The 18,052-nt window shown below is 43.1% G+C and overlaps 5 protein-coding genes across 5 annotated transcripts; 3 read left to right on the top strand and 2 right to left on the bottom strand.

Annotated features, from left to right (window-relative positions):
* Positions 1–4,873: 4,873 nt before the first annotated feature.
* NECHADRAFT_88436 (uncharacterized protein) lies at positions 4,874–6,081 on the bottom strand (the record flags this gene model as incomplete). The annotated part of the gene is made up of 2 exons (XM_003040486.1): positions 4,874–5,976; positions 6,036–6,081. 2 exons carry the CDS (start codon positions 6,079–6,081, stop codon positions 4,874–4,876), a joined length of 1,149 nt encoding a protein of 382 aa, XP_003040532.1.
* Positions 6,082–7,242: 1,161 nt separating this feature from the next.
* Positions 7,243–7,994, top strand: NECHADRAFT_88435 (uncharacterized protein; the record flags this gene model as incomplete). Its single annotated transcript, XM_003040512.1, has 4 exons — positions 7,243–7,278; positions 7,423–7,484; positions 7,730–7,881; positions 7,918–7,994. The coding sequence occupies 4 exons, from the start codon at positions 7,243–7,245 to the stop codon at positions 7,992–7,994; spliced, it is 327 nt and encodes a 108-aa protein (XP_003040558.1).
* An 802-nt stretch (positions 7,995–8,796) lies between these two features.
* NECHADRAFT_98113 (uncharacterized protein) lies at positions 8,797–9,245 on the bottom strand (the record flags this gene model as incomplete). The annotated part of the gene is made up of 4 exons (XM_003040485.1): positions 8,797–8,934; positions 8,971–8,972; positions 9,027–9,102; positions 9,177–9,245. The coding sequence occupies 4 exons, from the start codon at positions 9,243–9,245 to the stop codon at positions 8,797–8,799; spliced, it is 285 nt and encodes a 94-aa protein (XP_003040531.1).
* Positions 9,246–10,958: 1,713 nt separating this feature from the next.
* Positions 10,959–14,423, top strand: NECHADRAFT_98112 (uncharacterized protein; the record flags this gene model as incomplete). Its single annotated transcript, XM_003040511.1, has 8 exons — positions 10,959–11,021; positions 11,088–11,228; positions 11,289–11,545; positions 11,600–12,428; position 12,483; positions 12,574–12,614; positions 12,645–12,948; positions 13,024–14,423. The coding sequence occupies 8 exons, from the start codon at positions 10,959–10,961 to the stop codon at positions 14,421–14,423; spliced, it is 3,036 nt and encodes a 1,011-aa protein (XP_003040557.1).
* Positions 14,424–15,664: 1,241 nt separating this feature from the next.
* Positions 15,665–15,969, top strand: NECHADRAFT_55105 (uncharacterized protein; the record flags this gene model as incomplete). The annotated part of the gene is made up of 2 exons (XM_003040510.1): positions 15,665–15,790; positions 15,841–15,969. Coding segments are annotated over 2 exons (255 nt in total), but the record flags the coding sequence as incomplete, so codon positions are not given.
* Between the last annotated feature and the right edge of the window lie 2,083 nt (positions 15,970–18,052).

Below are 18,052 nucleotides of genomic sequence, written 5' to 3'. Positions count from 1 at the left end.
TTTTTTATTTAGGGCTTTAAACAAAAATATTTATATAAGAAAATAATATTATCTTTTACTTAATAATAAACCTCGCTAAGTAACCTCTTTATATTATTACTTATAAGGCCTTTCTTAAAGTAGTATTATTATAATAAAAGAGATCTCTTTAAAGTAAAAAAAGCTTTTTAAAGCTTTAAAATTTTACTTAATTTTTAATATCCTTTTAGTATTTCTATAAAGATATCCTTATTTAATAAGATATATATAAAGGTATTAATTATATTAAAATATCTTATAATTAAAATAATTAATAATATTTATTAAGGTCTAAAATAGTATATTTATAAGCATAATAATATATATATCTTAGTTATTTTTTATTTATTAATATTTGTAGACTATAAGGTATACCTTAATCTTAATAAACTTATTATATATTTCTTTAGCTTATTAGTATATACTTAATAATACCTTAAGACTTTATAACCTTTTATTATTAGCCTTAAGACTTTTATTTATAAGCTTAGTTACTTATAGTTTTAAAGATATATCTCCTTAGTAATATAAATTATATCTTAATATAAATAATTATTTATATTTATATAAGAAATAAGAAATTATTCTAATAGCATCTAATATAAATTAATATTAAGCTACTTTTTATTACTAATTATAAGACCTCTTATATTAATCCTTTAGGGCTCTTTATATATTTATATTTAAAGAATAAATTATATTTTTTCTTAACAATAATATATTAGGGCTAACTAGGCCTATAAGTATTTTTTAACAAATATTTTTATAATCCTTTAAGAATTAAAAAAATCCCTAAGAAAAATATAATATTAAAAGGGAGCTTTATATATATTTTATTAAGAATATTTTTACCCTTTTTTTTATTAATCCTCTTTATTTTACCCTTTTATATCTAAGATAATAGCCTAGGTATAGATAAATACTATTAATAGGGACTTAAGTAATATAAAAAAGACTTTAAATTTAGCTAACATATATAAAGGTCTCTTTTCTGATAGTTTTTCTATTAGTTCTAGAGAGTATTATTAAGGCGCTTTTTTTTATTTATTATATTTTACCTTATTAATTTTATTTAACTTTTTATCTAGGGCTTATTTAGCCTATTAATTAGGCGCTTATTACTTTATAATAAGCTCTTAAATTCTTTTCTAAGTTTCCTTAAGGTTTTCCTTAAGGAAATTATCTCTTAAAGACTTAATTTAATTATTAAAGAATTACTTTTAATCAAATATAATATCTTAAGTTATAATTATTTCTTTATAAAATAGGCTTTATATATAATATAAATTACTTAAGGTATAGCTAATAAGGAACCTTATTTAGCCCTACGGAGCTTATTTTTAAAGTTAATTCTTTTTTAATTAGGTATTTATTATAAAGATATATATTTTATAGCTAAAGGCTTATAGATAAGAGAGGTCTAATTTTGTAGTATTCATAGAGTATTAAGTAATATAAAAGATCTTATAAAGTCATTTTTTCTTTCTTTAAATTAAAGGTATATAATTATATAAATATATGATTACTTTATTATCTTAGGCTGTAAGCATTTAAGGAATTTAGGTCTTATTTATAATATTTTTTCCTTCTAAATAATAATTACCTTAATATTATTAATTTATATTTATATATTTAAAATAAATAATTCATATTTAAATAACTTCGGGGTAAAGTTTTATATTATATTTAAAGATTTTTACGTTAAGAGTATATTATACCCCTAAGAGCTTTAAGAACTTTTTTATTACTAAGAAAATAATATTTATATAATAATTAGAGGTATAATAATTCTATAAATAGCTTATCATATAGTATATAAAGATCTAAATAAAGATATAGCCTTTATAGCCTTATATTATTAAATAAAAGTCCAATATTATATATCCTCTTAGGCTAGCTATTTTTATAAATTCCTATAAGGCTTTTTAAATAAGCTTTTAAGCCTTTATTATATTATAAATATTATAAGTATTATAACTTATTATAATAACTCTCTCTAGGCCTTGAGGCTTATTAAGTCTTAGCTTTATACCCCTTAAGGTAATTGTTAAATATCAGAGGATGTTTAGCCCTTGGTATCCTAAGTAATAATATTATATAAAAGAGTCTCTTAAGTAATTCTTATTTAGGCTTATATCTTATTAAAAGCTTTTTTTTCTTAGCTTTAAGAAAGATTTTAAAATTTTATAATAAGCTTAATATATAAGACTATATCTTAGAGCTTTAGCATTTTTATTAAACCCTTAACTCCTTAATAATTATATCTTTATAGCTATTTATTAATGTTTAGCCTATTTTTAATTAAAAGAAGTCTCTAGCTAAAATAACTTAAAGGCTCTTAAGCTTTAAGGTATCCCTAAAGATATATAAGGTTACTTTAGAGTTAATATATTATCCCTTGATAGATAATATTGATTAATTATACGGGCTACCTCTTAATTATAAGAATTAATAATTTATAATTAAATTAATTTCTTTAGCTTAATCTTTTATATCCAGGGTTGTGAGTTAGTCACCTTAGTCTTAGTCAAGGGCTGACTTTAGTCAGCCTATTTTAGTCTTAGTCAGACTAAGACTAAGACTAAGACTTAGTCAGACTAAAAAGTCAAGCTTTTAGTCACTTATATAATAAGAAAAATTACTAAGAATAGCTATAAAAGGCTATTAAGGGAATATTACGTAATATAAAAATCATTATAAGTATTATTATATAGGCCTCTAGTTATAATATATTTTATTTTAATTTTAACTAATTTATTTAAGCTATAATTAATTAAATTAGCTTATTATTCTTAAAGAGCTCTAAATAAGCTTCTTAAAAATACCTAACTAATTGAAATATTTAATTAAGTTAAAATTATAATATATAACATGAATTTCTATTAATTAATATATTAAGCCTAAGGTTTTATAATTAGATGTAGAATTAAAATATAGAATTAATTTATAATTAAATAAAAGAATTTAAAATAAGTTTAAAAAAATAATGACTATAAGAATATTAATAAATTAAAATTGTAATAATTAATAATAATAATAATAAAAATATATCTTTTAATATTAATTTTAAATATCAGTTATTATTATACCGATAAGTTTTAATATAGTTAAGCCTAAAAGATTAAAATTATTATATGTAGGGTATCTACTTGAGTCTACCTGGCTGACACAGCAACGACTCCTAGCCGTCCGCTTATATATGAAACCCTTCCTTCTCCCATCTAAGTACCTGCTCTAAACCCGTCAATACTATTTTCTCAAAAGTCCTTCCGGCCTAACGGAGGTTCTCAACATAGCCAATATTAAGGAGCTTAAGGAACTCCTGCGGTTTCCCCGCCAGGGGCCTCTATTCCTTCTTCTTAATATGAAGAGGAAACTTTTCCTTAGCAATAAAGGTGTCCTCTTCCTTAATAGTCCCCTTCGACCTAACAATAATGAATGGCAATAACCTATTATCCTCGGGACCATATATTAAGTTCCACATCCGTCCTTCCTCCAAATGGGCCTTTAGATGATCCATCTCCATCCCTAGCTGCTAAGCGAGTTACTCGTTGTCCTCTTTGCCTCGTCGTATACTACAACGAGTCTCCATTCGCATATCAAGTTTTCGAGCGACGCAGGCTTAAGCATGGCGATATAGGAAATCAGTGAGAGATAACTTCCTAACAAGATCGACTAAACGTTTACTATGCCGCGGCACTATATATCCTATACCACTTAAAAGAAACACATCTCTATCGCGATATCTCTATTCCCCCACCAGGTAAATAAATTACTTTATTACTAGTGAACTTTAAACTAAAGCTACGGCCTTAAAGATATCTTCTAGCAGAGCTAGATCTAGATCCCTATATATCTAAGGAATACGGCAGTTAGGATCCCACTTCCTGATCTTTTCCTCTAGTGCATTTAACTCCCTTTTGGCCGCTGTGTATGCACGTGTTCCCCTATCTGAGGTCTGGGTTCCCTAGTGATCGGTCCTAGACCTTTTGCTAAGAGGTGTCGGGAGAGGCGTTTAAGCTTCCGACTCCAGACCCACCGCCCGAGCAGTGGATGGTAGAGGCGTTCGAATTAACTTGGGTGGCGGGACGCGAGTGACGGTAATCATCTAGTACGCCACACTTGACGCACTGGCGCAGCGCTGTGGATTTAAGGCGATCTCCATGCTGTAAGTGGTTTATGGACATGGCGATATTGAAGCCCATATTGACGACTATATGAAGCTAGCCGTACGCAGGGAGCATAAGGTCGCCAGGCCCTTGAACCTCGATAACGAGGTCAATACCTTGTCTCTCAAGCATCAAAGGGGATATCAACAGAGACTGATGTCCGACGCGTTAGCTACACCCATTGCAGTCCTAGTTCTTAGCGACAAAGGCCTCAATTTTTCTTATATGATGCATCTTAATTCTAGTCCAGAGTTTAACTCCCTCTAGCACCAGGTTAGCAGAACGTAGGCCGCAGAATAATTCATAATCAGAGCAATTATAGTCTTCGATATAGAACCGGTTCGCGGATTTATCTCCGCTAATATGCCAATATAGACGGTTCAAGTCGAGGAGTTTCAGGTTCTCCAGTATCGCTGCTCCTGGATTAAGTAGTTCCTCGTACGGGAGATCCAGATGGCCGGTAAAGTATGGAATAATGCCCTTTGGAGGGTTATCGAAGTAGTCGTTAAGCCACTTCCTGGCCTCCTCCTTAGTCGGTGTCACTACCTCGTCTAGAAAGTCCGGGAATGCGAAGTAGGATTAATGTTTCGAGATATAGGTATACACGTAGCCCTTGTCTTTTGGCCCGGGCATGAATCTATTGGCGGTGAATTGCTAGTTGGGTTTTGGCGCACTTAACCTGGCTTTTATTGTGCCTTGATTAAATCTAGGTCGATGGGCAGGTTGGGAACTGATATCTTGTGCATAGAATCGTCCCGTTTGATACTCCTCCCGAGCGTTTCGACCAGTCTTTCTCCCATATCGGCTTCCGATAAAGTCGATTGGGGCGGCGAGTCTGGCACCGAGGTGCCTGGCGATGTGAGGTGCGTATCTGGGGTGGTGGCGCGGGATGTATCCTCGGTCATGTCGCTGCCTTGAGGTGTCGTGTCGTGAGATCTGTCTTGTATATTGAGATGCGCGTCACCATCTTGGCTTGATGGGTTTAGCGTAGCTGGCGGTTGCGCGGTTCGATCTTGAAGTGTAGTGATGCTGGATAAAGACGGTGTGCTGATCTGTGCGCTGGCTGAGTCCTCACGGTGGGAGGAAGCGCCTCGGCTGGCCGGATTTGTGATTGGGAGCGGCGTGGCCGTGTCCCCAACGGGGGTAGATATGCTAGCCAGCCGACTCGTGCTGTCCTCTGGGCCGGGGGATTCTGCTGGTTGGTCATTGGCAACGACAGGTTTGGGGCCACCTTCACTCTCGTGAGCCTGCGGCGGCGTGATCGCTGTAGCCTCGGGTAGGTCTTGTCGGCCACACGTCGGTTGCTCGACGCCGGTCATGAGCGCGTCTGGATCATAGCCTTCCGGTTCGGGTTCTTGCTTGATTAGCGGGTCCGGTCGTGAGTCGGCCGCGGCCGCCTGCCTGGTAGAGCCTGCAAGGGGAGTAGTAGTCGGGGAGTCCTCTGCCTCTCGCATAGGTATGTCTTCGTCAGAGCCGTCGCTTGATGGATCTCTGCTGGCCTCAATATCGGTGGTCGAGTTGTCGCTGTGAGTGTTTGCTGGGACCTGGTTCTCTGGCTCTGCCTCGCGGTGTTGATGAGTTGAGGAGTCCTGCGCGGCTGCGTTGCCGACTTGTTTTGCCTGTTTTGCCGTGCCGCTATCCTGGGGTAGTAGAGATCCCGGGCTGTCCTCGCCGTGACCATCGGCTGGGTGAACTTGTGGTTGCTGGGTCGCGTCGCTGATAGCCTCTGGGCTGGCGGTTGCGTTGATCTGTGGGCTCCGGTCGGATGCAGCGTGACTCTCGGTGCAGGCTGGAACTGCCCGCTCATGGGATCCGCCCTCAACAGTATCAGCTGGCGTCCCGCCTCACCGTACTTCTTCTCGCCCTGAGTCCCTCTATCCTTGACCCAAGGCATTATGCGCGACTAGACTACCGTCTTGCCTGGTGCGAGGTAGCTCTTATGACGCTCGTGACCAGGTGGTGATGAGGCGGTCCTTAAAAGCCTTAAGTATATCCCTCTCCTCCCCAATATCTTTAACGACAGAGATAATATCAGAGATCCATGGCGGCGATCTATTATTGCCCTTTCTTCGAGCTTTGCCACGAGGGCGTCGTCTATTCGGTTTTGGCTTAACTTTCTGCTCTTAAGTAAATGCCTCAATAACATCAAGCTACTTTTGCATCTCATCGTATCGAGACTTGGTCCACTATTATATTCGACGGGCTTTAGAAAAGAGCGCGGCGAGATCTAGTGCTAGAGTGCCGGGCTCAGTTATATTAGTAGATATGCGAGGTTGCTTCTGGGGGGGCAATAAGTAAACAGGACGCGGCTTCATAGCAGGCTTAAGTATATTACACTTCCGAGACTTTTCCGAGAGCGATACCTTAGTCAATGCACCTGGTCAGCCAGCACCCCGCGATATATACAGCAGGCCCACTCTCGGTCTAGGATTATAAGCGTAATAGTTATGCGCAAGCGCGGCTTTTATCGTTCTCACTATCTTAATAAACACTATTTCCTCTCCTAGATTACTCTGAAACTGCCTATGGTCATTCGTGAGCAGTTCTTATATGCAATCTGAGATTAACTTTTGTTGCAAATATCTTATTGCATGGGTCACCGTCGGTCCGCCAAAGGCACCCGCGCTTCAGGGGGATAATGCCCGCGTTTGTTGAGAGGGAGTAGTCTCGGCACGCTCCAACATCCAGCCGCATTGCTCTGTATGAATGTCAGGTCTCAGCTAGGGAGATACCCGGTCATAACGGCGAAGGACACAGCTTCCAGCGCATATATAGCTTATTCTTTCATCCCGAGGCCTAGTCCAGTGTCTTATATCATAAAAGCTATTTAAAGGGATCCTCGAACAGAAAAGCTAGCTAGTGAACCACATCATTCACATATTAAGAAGATTAATTACCTTTGGTTTTGGTTCAGCTGGTCGCAAAGATCCACTTCCAGGATGCTAAGGCTCACAGGCAGCTCCTTATCACCTATTCTGGCAAGATGCTATGGGGGTTTTAGCTCTAACCTAAAACAAGATACATCTATTCGGAAAAGTGCATCGTTAGTATCAAGATGTCGCCACAGTCAGGATATTCATCTACCTGCAAAGTAAGGTTCGATTAAACCTCTCACCAATTGCCGACTTCCCACCTATATGACAGACCTCTGACACAATTATTAATTAGTAGACGAAGGCAGCCCAAGATGATCTTACCACGCAACTCTCACAAGTAACCTGAATTCACTTAATAGCCAAACCACGACAGTCGAAAGAAAACCCACCCCACTTGCCTCCAGGCAGTTTCGGCCCAGAGGTACCATCGCCTATAATACAGGCCTTGGTTCGCTCCTGGTTAACCCCGCAAGAAGCCAGGGAAATCCACCAACAGTTCCAAAAATCTTACATCAGAAACCAGCAGGTCTTATGGAGCGGCATGACCCGTGAAAAGGCCCAGCGATAGGCAGACAAACACAGCTTGCAGACATTAACGACGGCATTAGGGCCCCTCCTTAGCCCTTCCTATCCTCATTCTTCATTTCACCTAAAACCATCTACTAGGTGGAAGGGATACATTCATAGAGCCTCGGTCATATTTGCCTGGTTTATTTCCCAAGCAGACTCGGTAACGGTCCTATCGCAGCCTCCACCCCAGCGGTTCCATCCCTCCGGACGCACATTCTACCAAACAGTAGAGGAGCCTATTATTCAAGGTAAGATAGAGAATAGACACGTTAAGAAGATCATAGTTATGCATCTAACTATGGGAGGAAAAGCCGAGGACTTTCGATATGAAATATGGCCCAGCGACAAGTCGCCCCTATAGACGAAGATATTTGGTAGAAGGGACACTGGAATATACTGGCGAGCAGTCAAGGGACAAAAAAAGTAACACGCCAGAATTATATGGAAGGTGAACAGTTGATAATGGCAGAACAAGATCTTCATGACCTGATTGACGACTAGCAGACATCAGTAGGACCAAGCACGGTTCCAGTAGCTCGATCACTCGTTTTAAAGACGCATCTCGCTATGCTAAACTCAGGAAGAAAGAAGAAGAAGATAGTTAGCAAAGTTACCAAGTGCAGCAAGGGAAACAATACCATCTCGAGGTGCCCAACCAAGGTGGCTAGGAAACAAATAATAACGGCGGGTATTCAGCAAGCCAGTAAACATAGGAGGAAGAGGAAGAAAAAGAAGAAATAAAAAGATACTAAGGATCTCTAAGATAAGGGCATTATGAGGATATGGGGAAGGGTAAGATAATGCTATCACGGGCCTCAATAGTCCAGGAGGTTAAAAAGTAGCACAAAGTCTTCGCAAGTAGGGAAGGCAGTGACTACACGATGTTTTAGCTATACGACCCGATCTATTAGAAAATTCCTTCTGGTGGGCGGTGTGTAGATAAGTCGAGTCCTCTGATCCTTACTGTCCAAGGTGCTGCTGGTATGCCTATTGGTAGCGCGGTTTAAATGTGCATAAGGCATAAGACTTTCGGCCTACGGAAGTTGATAAAAGGATCAGATAGCTCCATGGTCTATTAATTGTTAGATATAACGATACTTGATAGGAATTTATGACCGAAATTGTGCATAAGACTCTTGAATAAAGCTTAATAGGCTCCTACTCTACCGGTTCATGCCGACCAGATGTAGAAACTCATATCGCGTCTCACTCTTAGTCTCAAAACATCCTAGTATACAGCTTATTAAAGTCGTCGTGCTCGTCTTTTCAATACCGCGTATTACTATGCACAGGTGGCTGGACTCCATGACGACGGCCATACCCTGGGACTATAGTACACCTATGATAGCTTGGGCAACCTCCTTAGTGAGGCGCTCCTGGATCTACAGGCGACGAGAGAATATCTCGGCGATTCGGCAGAGCTTAGAGAGTCCAATGACGGTGTTGGAGGGAATGTAACCAATGTGCATCTATAGGAGAAAGGTTAGCTAGTCTTTTCGAGAACTAGTATGCGGTGCATACGCGAAGAAAGGGAGGTGCCTACCTTTCCAGTAAAAGGTACAAGATAATGCTCATAGAGACTAAAAATCTCAATGTCTTTAATAATGACCATCTCGCTATGGCCCTCGCAGAATAGCGCATTATTGACAGTATCCTCCACGCTCATTTAGTAGCCCTTGGTTAAAAACAGTAGTGCCTCGGCATATCGCAACGGTGTGTCTTACAGGCCCTCCCGATCGACATCCTCACCGATACACTCCAGTAAAGTTCGCACAGCGCTTTGCATCTTCTCTAGGCGCATAACGGCCTGTCCCTCATGTTCTTCTCGGTCTTATCTGGTTTCCAGAACTGCGAGGCTCACGCGTTAACCACTAATACTAACAAAACCTAGTTCAAACTATCAAAGGCCTTTTGGGTGCATATGAGGGAGAGAGATAATAGGAACCTACCTGGTCGACTAGGCCAATCAACACCGATTGCCTAGTTAAGTGGTGAAGTTGCTGTGCCATGTCCAACGATAACATCCTTATTGGCTGTGGGGGCTTCTTCATAGGGGTCTCCAGGGACCTTATTCCCAGATTTTGTTTCACGCTTGCCCCTTTTATATGTTGGAGTGTCGCTAGTTAAGTCAGAGACACTAGCATTACCGCAAGCTCTCTTCTTGGGGAAGGTAGCACTATCCTTAGGAGCTATCATTATCCACGATTAATAAGAAGCCGGTTTGTTATCAGCAATGAGCAGGAAACAGAATGCAAGAAGTTAGAGCTTCAGGGAGGAGGGTTCTGAGAGGTAATCCAGATTGCATACTCGAGTAAGCCGGTACGATTTAGAGAAAGCGAACTTAAAAGCGGGTTCCCTTCTTAGCTTATTTCAACGTTAGGCACCAACAGGCCATACAATCTCATTCCCAGATATACTATCATGCACTATAAACATCGTATAGGGCACAGAGCTAGCTCACACCAAGTTATAGCTATACCAGCCCCATGAGCAAATTAAGTTCTAGGCCGGTCCTAGGATTTCTTACGGATCCAAGCCCGTTCCCTGTCATTCTTCGTTGCTGTGTGGCGAGAATCGCGAATGGTGATATTGAGGCCGCTCCCTTCTTCTGCCGGAGGCCATCCATGTGTCACGCTCGACACTCAGAGCCTGAGAACATTACATAATTACCACACATATCGAACACGCGCCGCTCTACTGCACAAGCATGACAGATTCACATATAATCAAGTATTAGTACATAGTAGCACCTTTATCTTTGCAACGTAGGTCTCATCGCACCTCGTATTTCATACATTCTTCCACTCCTAGTGGAACTAAAGATACCATCTGACTATACTATCACGTTGGGATTATCGTCGTACATAGTTAGTCATGCCGGAGGCCGTCCACAACGAGTTCATTTATGGTAGAAAATCCCGCAAAATACCCATAGATAATATAGAATAAATCCATTGGATACTTCCGAACCCCTTTACCTAATAATATGCTCATAATTTGCGTTCATAGTAGCCAAGATAACACAAGGCGGTTTCAGTAGTCTTTGCATACGACGGAGAATAGGCTCATAACCATCAATCATACGCCCGCTGAACAAGCATAGGAATAAGGAGCTCAGGAATACTTAAGCACCAATACTTCATTAACAAAGCATCTCTAACCGTCAAGTAAAGCCTAGATATGCTATCTTCTATACGTCCATCATTACATTTCCTTCGCCCTACGCCATTCAAGTAGTTAAATAGCCACCACAACTAGACAGGTTCAGGCTCATTCGTTACCTCTCTTTATGTCAGACACACCTACACGCTCATATTGAATTAAGATGGCTACTCTCGACATCCTCAAGCAGAATCTCAGGGAGAAAGCCTTAACGACGTCGTCCCCGGTATAGACGCTATGCGACATACAGTACTGTGCTGGCTTCCAAATTTTGCGGGATGCAGAATGGGAGATATACAAAGACTTTATTATTCCTCAACTATCTTTTCTATTAGCCCCTCTCTTCAACTCACGTACCCATACCTCGGTGCTAGAAATCGGACCGGGGCCGAGAAGTGCACTTAGATATCTGCCTAGCTACCTAAGACGGAAGGTCAGCAGATATGTTGCCTTTGAACCCAATGACATATTCGCGGCGAGGTTGGAAGGGTAGCTTTGCTCCGCCTCGGACACAAAGTCACCTCTGCCCTGCCTAGGAAGCCGACCCGACATTTATCGAAGGCCATTCGTTCTGAATAGTAACATAAAGGATAGCGGGGGTTCAAATGATGGTATTAGCTCATTCGATATCATCCTCTTTTGCCACAGCATATATAGAATGAAGCCTAAACGTAGTTTCATCGAACAGGCGCTGGAAATGCTCGTTAAAGAACCGGAGGACGGAATAGTGGTGGTTTTCCATCGTGCAGGGTCCTTGCACTTCGACGGCTTAGCGGGCCATTAAACGGCTTCCTTCCCTACTAGGGTCATTCGCGTGGCAAACGACAACGACATCCTAGACTGCTTCTCTCCTTTTATCGCAGGTTTTCTCATGAAGGATACGGAGCTGGATAGAGCTGTCCGAGTTAAGTGGCGTGAGATATGCCGCACCTTGGGCCGTTGCGAAGAAACCAGCCCAGACCATCTCCTTTTCAGCTCGCCCAACATCATGGTGGCTTTTACCCGACATGCCACCACATTGGAAGAGCTGACAGCGCATATTCTATTATTAGAAGGGGTCAAGGTGGTTAAAAATCAGCAGGCCCGTCTTTATCATCCGGCCTTGACTCTCAGGCCCTTACAGATCCGGCATATCCAACAGTGTGTCGAGTGGGCTCTGAGACATAAGGTTAAACTGACTGTCATCGGCGGAGGTCACAGTGGCCACTGCCTCTGGCCTAACGTTGTCTCAATCGACATGGGCGCCTTTGACCAGATATACATTCTTGCGGCTGGGGGAGAAGGTGACGAATCAGCTTCTGATTCTGAGCCTCTAGTCGTCACCGAGGCCGGCTGCAAGACAGGAAATGTCGTCCGCGAGACCCTGGCAGCGGGCTTGATGGTACCCCTGGGAGCCCGCCTAAGCGTCGGCGCGGGTTTGTGGCTACAAGGCGGCATCGGGCACCTGTCTAGACGGCATGGGCTTGCGTGCGACGCTATTGTAGGTGCCGTTGTGGTCAGCGTTTACTCTGGCCAGGTCCTCTGCGTTGGTCGTGTACCAAGTCAATACTGGCCGGCTGGTGCCGTGCGCCCAGACAACGAAGCCGATCTGTTGTGGGCGATTAAAGGCGCCGGGCCCAACTTTGGCATCGTGGTCAGCGTTACTTTCAAGGCTTTCGCGGCACCGACCTATTCGGTTCGAAACTAGAGTATCCCGCTGCGCGATGGCCTCGAGGCGCGGCTGAGGCTTAGGGATATTGCTTAACTTATCAGAAACCTCACCCGGAACTATTCGACAGACGCGTATCTGTTTTGGGACAACGAACAGCTGCATCTTGGCGTGACCATGTTCGAATCTGCCGTGACCTAGCTCCCTTTTGGCATACCCACGCCTGCACACACAGTTCTAGGACCAGAAGATAATTCCGAGATCGTCAACGGAGTTGGTCTATTCGAGACTGAAATGTACATTTCCCGGATGCACGGCGGGCATAGTGGCGGCAAGACGTCCTCGTTCAAGCGATGCTTATTTTTGAAGCATATTGAAGCTACGAACGTTACCAAGATCTTGGTAGCAGCTATCGAGACTCGCCCTTCGCAACTCTGCTATCTCTATCTGCTGCCAGGTGGGGGAGCGGTGGGCGACGTACCAAACGACGCCACTGCTTTTGGCTGTCGAGACTAGGACTTTGCCTGCGTGGTGACCGGTGTCTAGCCCCGCAACCGGGATGGAACCGAGACCGCTTAAGCTACCGTGAAGTGGGTTTACAAAGTCGCTGAGGACTTATTGCCCTTGAGCACCGGAGCTTACGGCGCCGACCTCGGGCCGGATCCCAGAGATGCTGCGCTAGCGGCCAAGGCTTTTAGACCAAACCTGCCGCGTCTGGTCCGTCTCAAATCCAACTTGGACCCACGTAATGTGCTAGCTTATGCCTGTCCACTTCCAAAAGCACCAGCAGAACACAAGCTTGTCATTCTTATCACAGGCGAAAGCTGCGCCGGCAAGGATTATTACGCCGACATCTGGGTCTCTATGCTCACCGCACGCGCCCATAAGAGTCTCAAAGCACGTGCAGTCAGTATCAGCGATACGGTCAAACAGGAGTACGCGGCAGCTACCGGCGCTGACCTGCGCCGCCTGCTTTGGGATCGTGCTTACAAGGAGCAACACCGGCCAGAGTTGACCAAGTTCTTCCAAAGCCAAGTACTAAAGCGACCTCAGCTGCCACAGGAGCATTTTCTAAATGCCATATATAGTGCTGCGGGTGTAGATATGCTGCTTATCACCGGGATGAGAGACGAGGCACCGGTCCTAACCTTATCGCATCTGGTGCCAGATTGCAGATTACTCGAGGTACGCGTCAAGGCTACTGAGGAGACGCGTCGGGTTCGCCGAGGATGCCAAGCTAGCAGCGACAATTATGATAACAATGCGGATAACAAGACCAACGGCAAATCGGATCTGGCTGCCTCAGGCCACTGTCCCAGTCTCGTCTTCAACAATGACACAACCGGAAATACTATGGCAAAACAATTTGCCGAAAACTACCTACTTCCCTTCTTCCATGAAGACTTGGACCGTCTTGCCAGTATGGTACGGCCGATATCCGACTTTCCATCCCCAGGCGTCGAGTTCCGCCACGTACTCGGCATCTCCCAGCAGCCAGGTGGGCTAGCCTTGTGCACTTCTCTACTGCAGACTCACTTTACGAGTGACTGGGCCAAAATTAATGCGGTGGTTTGTTGCGAAGCTGGCGGCTTTGTCTATGCCTCGGCGTTGGCCGCACGGGTCGATATACCCTTGGCGCTGATTCGCGAAGCTAGCAAGCTCCCTCCGCCCACTATTTCTGTCATCAAGTCACCGTCGCACATTTCGTCTTCAGCATATAACGATGCCACGAAAAGAATTGAGATGAGCCGGGATCTGATTTCCAGAGGCGCGTCAGTGGTTGTGGTGGACGATGTACTTGCCACGGGGGAGACGCTTTGTGCAGTGCTTCAGCTACTGAGTAAGGTTGGCATTGGTGTTGAAGATACCAGTATCATTGTTGTGGCCGAGTTCCCTGTGTATCGAGGTCGGGAGCTCTTACGCCAGCATGGCTTTGGCGGAATCAAAGTTCAGAGCCTTTTAGTTTTTGGAGGGGCTTAGGGAAGGGTCGGATACTGGAAACCTGTGCGTCTTATGAGAATGTCTTGCGATGATTGCGGTTTAGGTGTCATGGAAATTTTGTCTGTGTGTAATGAGATCCATTCCCTTGTAGCGGCTGTTTTAGTCTTGGGCTTGAATACTTGGCTAAAATTGTCTTTAGAGCCTTGGTGCTTGTGTCGGCGTGATGGGATTGGGAATGGCGGTTGGGATTTCTCACTCCGGGGAGACTGATATCCTGCTACATAGACGACCTTCGGCCTCGCAGTTAGGGGCTCCTCAACACGATCTTTGCTCCTATCACTGCAATGCTGATGGATGACAATAGGACAAAAATGATAGCTAGACAGAAATGGAAACTACGAAGGCTACCCACCAAGTTTTCTCTCCCTTTTTTGCCCGTTATGTGTTTCTCTTTTGTGGCGGGGTACATAATCCTGCCTGATGAATGTCTTTTTGCAAACGTCACACGTCCCACCTATTGAAGGATACTCAGTTTCCTCTGCCCATCTCCTATGGTGCTTCCAAACGTGGCGCCTTTTTTCCTTCTCCTCTGTTGCCTTATCCCAAGTGCAATCTTCCTTGGGACACATCCTGTGTTCTCGCGCGTGTTGGCTGCAAGGAATAAGTGGAAGACTAATTAGTAATTCTGATGATATAAAGGACATGAGAATTCAGGTACAAACACATACATACCATTGAAAATCACTCCCAATACCGGTATGCCTCACATCTTGCCTACTACGTAATTATTACGCTAGTCGTGGAAGCGGGCCACTATCTATCTCACTCAAGATGTCGAGCAAGCCCAATGGAATGGTGATTGCTCGCCGATGACGAGCCAATGCTCTAAGTGGCTGAAGGGTGGTGTCTGCTAGTGTGTCACACGTTGGGGCGGGCAGCTGTCCAATTTCGAGTCCGTCTATCATACTCGATGTCGCTGAATCCGTCCCGACAAGAACACCTCAATCATCTCAACAATACCCCATCTATTTATTAAATCTTTTATCTGTTCCCCAAGGACATGAAAAAAGAAACAGAGCTCAAGACACCTGCGGCCGACGAGTCTGCCTCTGTCACCGGCGGCTTCTCAGGAAGCCATTACCGAGTACATCGACTGTTCAACGACGGTATCCTCTGCCACGATGACGCCCCCAGCGTCCGAGAAATTTCTCGAATCATTAAAAAAGTATATTCGACAGACCCTTTAGACTCTCCTTTCGATTTTTAACTCCGCTAGCAGATATTACAACACGGCCGCTCTTTCTGATGTTTTGGTCGTCTGCGATGATCAAGAGTTCCAAGTTCACAGAGTGATCTTGTCAGCCCACTCAAAGTACTTCACGGCTGAGCTAAATGGCAGCTGGAAGGTATAGTAGATTCCATTAAAAAAGCGACTTATCTACTCATAATATTCAAGGAAAGTTCCGATAGGAAGATTCAAATCAAGGACTTTGACGTAAGCGTAGTGGAAGCGATGCTGCGTTTTATGTACTCGTTCGACTATAGCAACAACACTGGTTCTTCCATAATGGTTTACGACGCCTAGGTTTACTAAATTGCCGATAAGTATGATATTCCCGCGCTTAAAGTAAACTACAAAAGTAAATTCGGCACTGCCATTGCAACGGGTTGGAGCTTGGACGACTTTCCACTTGCTATCACTATGGCTTATGAATCTAGCCCTTCGGAAGAAAGAGGACTTCAGGATTTGGCTATAGAGACCTCTCGGAAGCATATTGATAAGCTCCTTAGACACGATGGTTTCTATGAACTTCTTAGGAAGATGCCTGATTTCTCTGCCGACCTTATTCCTTTTCTTTCCGAGAAGACTTCTACGAATATACCTCGGTTTAAATGCCCTTCATGCTAATATTAGTTTCGTGGCGAATTCTCGGAGAAGAATTACTACTATCCGAACTGTACCTATAGGCTGTTAAACTGGACCACTTACCGAATCGGGAACTAAGTCGTATATCGGCCCAAGCAGACCGACAAGGTAAAGAAGGTCATAATGCGAGCAGTGCGGAGAATCAGGGTAGGTATTCGGGGAAAATGAAGAGGGCATATATGTTTTGAATTGCGGAGATGAAATGGATGGCTTTACAGTAATGTTAAACACCTAAGCGTTACCAGCCGAGCAAATATCAATTTGACCACATTAGGCCAGCTGCATCACTGACCAAACTGTACCTTCTATGCTTCTAGAATCGTCAGCGAAGCAAGAAAAGTCTGTTATATTGTATGAGATTGTTGATCTAGCCCAAGGCGAAATTCCCAATATCTTCCAGAGGCTTTATGATATAAAAGTTCATTAGATTATTGGGAAGGCAATACAAACACCTGAGTGAAACTGCCGCTATCTGCCGCCTAGCCAATTGCGCCATCTTACCTCCAGAATAAATGTCACTATGAGCTAGATTATTATGAAGCATAATGTCTTATTTATAGTTATCAGATAAAGGTGAGTCGTACGCTGATAGGTTGATCATGAGTTAGAAAACCCTGACCAGCTCTTATCCGTGTCGAGGAACAGAGGTCCCGCTGACTTGTGTAGGCTGCTCATTGCTTGACCTAAAATAACAGTCATCCTTGTGAGCTAGGTGATTATACCCCCGCGGTCCTGTCATAATATCGTTCCAGCTGGCAAGACATTCCCAATAGAATTGATGGCGACATAGCGTACCTACAGCTGGAATCAGATGATAAGTTTTAGAAGGCGCGTCCAAATAGAAACTTACATATCATATGAAAACAACCGTCTCCTTTCTGGAGATTAATGCCACACTCGGGGCACGACTTGGTGTTGGCCATCATCCAGTCTTGCGTTTCTTAAAACCGCGGATCCCTATTCTCCTTCAGACTATCGTATTCTTCATATATCAGGCCCTCGTGCCATTTTACTTGGTGATAAAAACACATTTGATAGCCATAATCCCCGTATGCAACGTGGCTGTCAAAAATCAGGTCATATATCTGACCACTTGAACAATGCTCGGCCAAACACCACCTAAAAGACAGAATCTAATTCAGTGCCTCTATCTTTAAGTATTTATTATACCTTTCTAACATTAGAAGCTTGATTAGCAATGATATAGCATAGTGATGGGGCTTACTTAAAGAAGGCTTCGTCGCTTACATAAAGCCGCACTTCTTCGTATTCGAGTCGACGTCCGCATCCTAGAGAAGGGCACGTAAGGAGACGGCATCCACCCCTTCCATGCTGGTCAAGCTAAGTCTCAATATAACGTCGTAAGCAGGCTAAGCAAAAGTCGATAGTGTGATTGCAATTTGCTTCCAATTTCTGAGGGAAAAGTAAGATCTTCCACAGCCAGTCGCCGCGGTAGCCGGTGCAGATACTGCTCTATTCATCGAGGGAACCATAGGAGAAGTCACGAATAAGCTCAGTGCAGATAGAACACTAGGACGGTGTCTTTTATATCTAAAGCAGTCATGTGAAAATTAGGACACGTAGTGTTCCCTCAGCGTAATCTATGTCATACAACTGAACAAGTTTGAAGTTTGCATTGAGTGGTGAGCTCTTTTCATGGGCGTGTATATCCGAGAACCGAAGATCGAATAGTAATCGCATCCGATTATTTGATATCAGATATCGGTGTAGGCCTTCCGCT

Source organism: Fusarium vanettenii (assembly GCF_000151355.1).
Source record: "Fusarium vanettenii 77-13-4 chromosome 14 genomic scaffold NECHAsca_63_chr14_2_0, whole genome shotgun sequence".
Classification (NCBI taxonomy): Eukaryota; Fungi; Ascomycota; class Sordariomycetes; order Hypocreales; family Nectriaceae; genus Fusarium; species Fusarium vanettenii.
This window is presented reverse-complemented; position numbering and strand designations above follow the sequence as displayed.